Source organism: Ichthyophthirius multifiliis (assembly GCF_000220395.1).
Source record: "Ichthyophthirius multifiliis unplaced genomic scaffold scaff_1120509251215, whole genome shotgun sequence".
Lineage (NCBI taxonomy): Eukaryota > Ciliophora > Oligohymenophorea > Hymenostomatida > Ichthyophthirius > Ichthyophthirius multifiliis.
Window position 1 is genome coordinate 39,945 of NW_004086092.1, and position 7,928 is coordinate 47,872.

The 7,928-nt window shown below is 16.6% G+C and overlaps 2 protein-coding genes across 2 annotated transcripts, besides 6 other annotated features; one reads left to right on the forward strand and one right to left on the reverse strand. All coding sequences in view use genetic code 6, as the record gives it.

Annotated features, from left to right (window-relative positions):
- Positions 1 to 944: 944 nt before the first annotated feature.
- On the forward strand, positions 945 to 4,188 carry IMG5_161500 (protein kinase domain protein; the record flags this gene model as incomplete). The annotated part of the gene is made up of 7 exons (XM_004030361.1): positions 945 to 1,134; positions 1,168 to 1,277; positions 1,603 to 1,673; positions 1,723 to 1,771; positions 2,012 to 2,088; positions 3,864 to 3,924; positions 4,165 to 4,188. 7 exons carry the CDS (start codon positions 945 to 947, stop codon positions 4,186 to 4,188), a joined length of 582 nt encoding a protein of 193 aa, XP_004030409.1.
- Positions 2,111 to 2,138: a microsatellite.
- Positions 3,170 to 3,238: a microsatellite.
- Positions 4,104 to 4,148: a microsatellite.
- Positions 4,104 to 4,162: a microsatellite.
- Positions 4,189 to 4,412: 224 nt separating the features above from the next.
- Positions 4,413 to 4,480: a microsatellite.
- A 1,736-nt stretch (positions 4,481 to 6,216) lies between these two features.
- Positions 6,217 to 6,259: a microsatellite.
- A 516-nt stretch (positions 6,260 to 6,775) lies between these two features.
- Positions 6,776 to 7,911, reverse strand: IMG5_161510 (protein kinase domain protein; the record flags this gene model as incomplete). Its single annotated transcript, XM_004030362.1, has 2 exons — positions 7,527 to 7,911; positions 6,776 to 7,472 (listed from the first exon to the last, which is right to left on the reverse strand). Exons 1-2 carry the CDS (start codon positions 7,556 to 7,558, stop codon positions 6,776 to 6,778), a joined length of 729 nt encoding a protein of 242 aa, XP_004030410.1. The 5' UTR covers positions 7,559 to 7,911.
- Positions 7,912 to 7,928: the final 17 nt, after the last annotated feature.

The window sequence follows — 7,928 nt, forward strand, 5'->3', positions numbered from 1 at the left end:
TAAAATATATAAAATAATTTCTATATTTTGTATTTTATATTTCAAAAATCAAAAAAATATTAAAAACATTATATATTTATTATCTATTATTTTTTATTATACTTTCACTATATTTTAATTTCTTTTCAAATTATTAAAAATTCTATATAAGTAAAATGATTATTCAATTTTTATAGTATTATTTTATATTATGTATAAAACTTTAAGTAAATAATGAATAAATATTATTTTTAAATTATAATATAATTAATTTATCATATATTTTTAAATACATAATTAATTAATAATAGACATAATAAAAAATGAATAAACTTAAACTTATAGGTTCTAAAAGTGACCCTACAAATGACTAATTTCTAATTTCCTTAGAAGAGTTAATAGGAAAAGGATAATTTGGCAATATATATAAAGCATATAACTATGCAGATTATTTAATAAATTAATAAAAAAATCCAATATGTGTAAAAGAGATAAAAAGAGAAAAAATATCATCCAAAATGATAAAATCAATATAAAATGAAGCTTAAATATAATGTTAGAATTTATCTGACTATGTAGTATAAATGTATTCAGTAAAATAAACAAAATCAAATGTAACAAAATAAAAATATAAATAAATATATAATAATAAAAAAGATATATTTTTTTCTCGAATACTGCCCAGATAAAGATTTGAGACACTTTTTATAAAAAAACGTAAAAAATAGAAAATAATTTTTTATAATAAATAAAAAAAGAGGTTAAACGAAAAGCAAATATTATATTTATTTGGATAAATATGCACCGCGTTTAAACAATTAAAATAATATGGAATATATCATAGAGATTTGAAACCTGAAAACATATTATTAAAAAATGGTTTAATTAAAATATCAGATTTCGGATTTTCGAAAATAGTATAAAAAGATACATTTACAAATACTTAAGTTGGAACTCCTTTTTATATGTCTCCTTAAGCTCTGTCTTCTGATAATTATGATTTAGAAAAAAATGATGTTTGGTCAGCAGGAGTTCTTCTATATGAAATGGTTTTTTAAAAAATACCTTGGAAAGTAGATCATAATGAAAACGATTAATAATTATCTTTATAATAATTAATTAATGTTATTATTTAAAATGAGATTAACTTTGAATGTAATAATTAAAATTTTTCAGAATAAATAATAGATTTAATTAAACTTATGCTAGATCAAGATGAGGAAAGTAGAGTTGATTGGGATGATATCAATAATAAAGGAATTATAGTTAATAGTTTTGATGAAACAATTAGATAGGAGGTTATTTAAATGTCTAAGTTATGAAAAAATTATTTTATATTTTATTTTTTATTTTTAATCAATACTTACATATATATATTAGTTTTTTATAAATTAATTTTGTATTTTTTTTTTTTGATTATAAAAATAAATGAGTCATTCAATGAAAAAAATAAGTGAAAATATACAAGATATAGAACAAGAAATATAATAAAAGCAAATAAAAAGAACACAACTTCATAAGCATTCAACATTAAATTGGTTAAAATCAAGGCATTAAGATAAAACTAAAAAAAAATATTTACTTTTACCAGAAGAGTTAAAAGAAGATAATAAAATTTAAAAGATTTTTTCGGTTTTAGATATTGAAGGATCCCAAACTTTAAATTTAGATTAAATGGTTGAAATATTTAAGAAGTATTTTAATAAAAAATAAAAAAATATTAAATATTTAATATAAAAATAGATATAATATTCAACTTGAAAAAAATGACTTAAATAAGCTTTATAAAGTTGTAGATTTTAATAAAGATAATTCTTTGAATTTTTTAGAATTTAAATAATGTGCTATCAATCCTATAGCTAATTTTACCTTTTCTAATATAATGAGAAAAGTTAGGCATTAAGAAGAAAATAATCCACTTCTTTTAAACAAAAAAAATATTTATTTGCCACAAGTTTTTTCTTCTATGGTTAGTTATTTATCATATAGAATTAATAGGGAAAAATTAGAGAATAATATAAACTCAAAAAAGGGAAAAAATTAAGAAAAATATGAAAAATACTTAAAATTAATCACTTTAGATGATCTTAATACACGTATTTCTGAAAAGTATAAATTTAAAATATAAGCTTAATAAAAATAATAAAAATAATAAAAATCAGAAGAATTAGAAAAAAGCATTTTTCATAGCGAAGCTTTAAGTCAATAGTAATTTAGCAATTAAAGTTAAAGTTAAATAAATAAAAAAGAAAAAAATCTGTAAACTATTATTAAAGAAAGTTAAAAAAAAGGTATAAATTTGGCTGGAAATTTAATGGAGAAATTAGAAAAAAAATAAAGAAATTATATAAAAAGTCCACTTTTTCAAAAAAAAAAAATGTTCTAAAGTTAAAATTTAATATAGAAAAAAAACACTGATTTTAAAAAGGAATATGAAACAAAAATTTATAATTAAAAAGATATTTTAAAATCTCTAAACTAATATTTTAATGAGAAAAATAAATTCTTATAAAAAAATAATTTTTAAGATAATGTGTAAAATACTTATTTGGTTTAAAAAAATAAAAAGATTGTTATTAAATAAAACTTAAATATTAATTAAAATAATAGTTTAGATGAAAAAAATAATTAGTTAATATTCTAATAAAAATAATCAAATAGTTTATTTTAATTAGTTAAAAAAAAATAACTAGAATATTTAAAAAGTAATACTTAATTAAGTACAAAAAAAACTTAAAACTCTTATTATTAAACTGAATGAGTATTATTCTTTTTTCTTTAAATATTTTTTCTAAAATAATAAAATTAAATTATAATTTTATTATTTAATAATTTTTATTTTATATATATTTTTGTTGGTATTTATTATTTTTATAAATTAAAATAAAATAATATTAAATAATTTTTATTTAAAATTAACATTTATAAATAAATAAAAGAAATGCAAAAAAATATGTAGAATGAAAAAAATAATAAAATAGCGCACCTAACAATATATTTATACAAAAAAGATATAAAATAAACACGAAAAAAAAGTCATAAAAAATAAAATACTTAAGAATAAAAAAAACTTATTTTTGATTAAAAATAGCCTTTTTAACTATTAAAAAAAAAAAATGATACTTTTATTTCAGGTGATTGGAATGTATAAGTATGTTCTCCACAAAAAAAAGAGGCATTATTTTTTTTTTATATATATATATATATATATATATATATATATATATATATATTTATATATACATATATATATATATATGTTTGAATATATATTTTTGTTAAATAAAAAAAAGATTTGTTTTAAATAATAATTTGAAAAAAAAAATGATAGATTATTTTAAAAAGATTCATATTTCATCAATGATTTGCTCTAAAAAATTGATTAGGTATTTATTTAGAATAGAATTTTGGGAAAAAACATAAGTGATTTAAGAAAACTAAAAAATGAATTAATATAAAAATAAATAAATTAAGAAAATTAATCAAAAATAAAAAGTTTTTTTAAAAAAGAAGAAAAGTAAGAGAAAAACTAAGATTTTAAAATGATATTTGAATAAAATAAAGTTTTATAATTGAAAACTAAGGATATATTACTTTAAAATGATTAACTAAATACATATGTAAACTAACTTTTAAAAGAAAATGACAAAATAAATTAAGTTTTAATAAAAACAAACGAAAACAACATAAAATTAAATAAAGAAATAAAATTTTTAAAAGAATAATTATAAATTAATTTATGAAATATTTATTATATTTTTTTTTTTTTAATAAAAAAAAAAAGTATAATATTCAATTATTTTATTCTTCTTCAATGATAACTTACATATCATTTATTTTGCCTAAAAAATTAGTTACTTTTTAATATTAATTTATTAATATAGGTTAAGATTAAGTAACACACCATTCGTTATCGAAAATTTCGTCATCAGTTTATTAACAGAAGTATTTATATACATATTCAAAATCGATTTAATTTAAATCTTAGTTCGATTCATATGATATTTAATATATATATTCGGTTTAATCATCTGTTAGTTAAATATTATTTTAAAAGAGATAATTTTCAAATTAGTTTTTAGAAAATTAATTTATATCTTAATACTTTAATGTCAAGAACTAAATTTTATGTTTTTTATATTTTTATTTTTATATTTTTTATTATTTTTTTTACTTTTTATATAGATTAATAATCATCATAATAATTGAGTTTATTGTATATATTATATAATCCTATAAATTTCAAAAAAAGTTTTTTTATTGTAGATAATTTATTTGTTTTGGATTAAATATTATTATTAGTATTTAAAATTGAATTTTATTATGATTTATTACTTAATATATCTTCAGTTAAATACTTACATAATTAATTTAATTCTGATTCATTTGAAATGTTAAAAGGTGTACTAAATTTAATATTAAATTATAAGAATATATAAATATAAATATAAATATAAATATAAATATAAATATAAATATATATATATATATATATAAATATTTTATAAATATTTATCTTTATATAAATAAATTATACTTTGATAGAATAGCTTTCATTTCATTATAATTAGCGCTTTATTTTTCAATTATATTATTATCAAATAAATACTTTTATATTTTTTATTAAAAAGATTATAAAAAATTAAAAAAATTACATTTTCAATTTTAATATATTATATGTTTTATTATCTTAATCTAAATCTTAACTCTAACCTTAATGCAAATAACTCTGTATTTAAAATTTCTAATTTTTTCTTTATTTATTATTATGGAGTTATACAGTTTCCTGAGAAATTATCTTATTATTAATATTAATTTGAAGGAGTACTAGATTCTAAATTAACTGAATTTGTATAAGTAAAACTTTAGTTAGATTTTCGAATGTCTCTTATTTTTTTTAGAGGGATAGATCTATTGAACTTATCTTATAGTTCGAAATATTCTTATTAAAGTTTTTTATATTTGTTTATGTGAGCCATCATTTCTTGTTCAGCTTTTGCTAGTTTATTTTAATAATCTTATACAACATTTTTTATTTTCTGATCTTTTTCAGCTGCTTATTTTTCTAGTTAAAGGATTTTGTTAAATTTTTAGTTATTTTCATTTATTTTTTCTTATAATTTTTGTTAGAATTTATCTGCTTTTCAAGAGGAGATACACTTTATACTTAAACTTAATTTTTAGTCGGACTTTCATTTTATTTTAATTTATTTATCTCTTTATCCTTTTCAGTTATTATTTTTTTTAATATTAATTTATCTTTTTGGTATTTTTAAATTATTTTCTCAGATTCATGAATTTAATTCTTTTGATATTTTTTATAATATAAGTTTTTTTTATGTTACTTATTAGTTTTATTGTATATTCTATAGATCTGAATATTTATCAGTTATTTCATTAATTTGATTTTATAATTATGTTATTAAGTTTTGTTAATTTATGTAACTTTCGCATCTTTTATTTATAAATATTTCTATTTTAACTTTTTTTTTTTTACTCATCTGGATTTAATTTTAATGAAAGTTCTAAAAATTTTCTCAATCTAATTGCTTCATCCATATATCTTTATATTTCTATTTCTAACTCCTGTGTTTTGGTTAATTTTATATTTCTTTTTAGTTAAGAAATTTATTTTTATTTCGAAATCAATTCTAAATTTTAATCACTTATTTATTTTTTTAATGCTGGAACAATAGAACCCTATATTTTTATAATATAATATTTAATTATTATATATATATATATATATAAATGATTGTTTTAATTTTAACTTCATTGTTTTAATATAATTTTGAGGATAATTAAGAATTTTTTATCTAATTTAATATTTTTGATGTTTATTATTCTAATTAATCTGATGGTATTTTTTCATATTTTGAAAGTTCTTGCTTTAGAGAATTATTGGAACATTTTAATTTTAAATTTTCTAATTTTTATTCATTAAATTGTTTTTTTATTTGTATTAATTCTTCATACAGTTATTCTTTATCAAAAAACATTTATTTCGGAATTGCTTTTTCATTATTTTAAAATGAATTTCTTTTTACAGTACTATATATTAATTTATTATTTATTTATTTTTTAAAATATACATGTTTGCATTTTCTTTATGTTTAAGTAACTAAGGATTAGCTTTTATCTAAAAATTTTAATTGTTCCTTTTTGAATTTGAAGTAAAATATTAATTAATTTCAGTATCCATAAAAAAATATATCAATTGTTTATTTAAAAAAAATATTTTTTTTTTTTTTTTTTCGTTTTTTTTTTATTTTATTTTTATAATATTTATTTATGTAATAATTAACAAAAAAAAAAAATGTTATACATAATATAAATTTATTTATAAAAAGTAATTTAAAAGATTCTATCAATAATTAAACAATTAATTAAGATTTTTAAAAACTTTAATAAATTATGTTTCTTCATGGTATTTTCCTGAAATTTTTACACAGAATTATTAATCATTAATATATTTTTTACATAATCCTCCTTACCTATTATCTATTAATTATTTCGATACAATTTCATACATATTGAATTATTTCAAATTTAAATCTTCCTATCCCAAATCAATTTCTAAATAAATTTATGGTAAGATAACTTTCGAAAAGATATTCACAAAAGGCTTTACTTAATCTAAATCCATTTTTTGAATTTAAAAAAGTACTTTCTGAAAAAAGCTAACAAAAGCAACTTCCACTGAATTTGTTTCTAAAGCTTTTTTAAAATCAACAAAAAAAACAAAATCATCCTTTAATTTTTCTATTATTTTTTTAAAATCATCCTTCTTTTTTTTTCAATATATGTATTAAATTATTTGCATCTTTTTTCCCTTTTTCTAAAAACAAAGCAGAAAAATCCTCATATTTTCCAAACAATACTTTTCATTCTTTATTTCGACATAAATTTTCTCATTTATAAACTCATTTAATCTTTTATATATTATAAAAGCACTCAAAAACACTAATTTTTTATAATTCTCATTTTCTTTATATAATTTAGTCTTATAAGATTTCTCATATGTTTCCAATAAGGAATTACAATGAGCCAAAAAACTAAAAATTCTCTTTTCGTAATATTTTCTTAATGAAAAAGCCATTTTTAGTATGTTATTTTATTGTATTTCTCCTAAAATAGATTAAGTTTAATTATTTTTCTTCACATCATATAATGACTTTTGTAAAACATCTCCTTTAATACCTGTTTTTCCACTCACCCATTCATTTTCAAAAAACTCTTTGAAGCCGATCCGTTAATTGGGATCTTTAGAAAGCATATTTTATAATAAATTCTAAAGTTAGGATGAAATATTTACTTCAGAAGCAGTAAAATCAAGCCTAAATTATTTTATCTCATGGACAAGCTCTAATATTGAAGTACTTTTTTTTGCACAAAATGGATTTTTTCCAAAAATTAATTAATATATAATTACTCCTATACTCCAAATATCACATTTCTCATTATACTTTTTCCCAAAAAGAACCTCAGGTGCCCTATATATATTAAAATTAATAAAAATATAAAAAAATATTTATAAAAAAAAGTACATAGTTATAGGAGTACCAATAAAAGAATTCATATAAATATCTTCTTTTTCGAGATATTTAGCGAAACCAAAATCTGCTAATTTAATAGTAAAATCAAAATCTACTAAAATATTTGCTAATTTTAAATCCCTGTGTACAATTTTATGTTTCCTTAGAATTTCAAATGCATTTCTAATTTGAAATATTATTTGTTAAACTAAAGACTCATCTATCTTTCCATTATAATATTTATTTATATATGATTATAGGTCGCCATTTTGACAATATTCAAATATTAAATAATAGTTCTGTGCAGTTTTTTTAAAATCAATAATTTTTACAATAGATTTATCATTTATTAACTACAATATAGTGTATTCTTGTTTTACTTTTTCATAATTTTCGTTATTTAATTTTTTTATT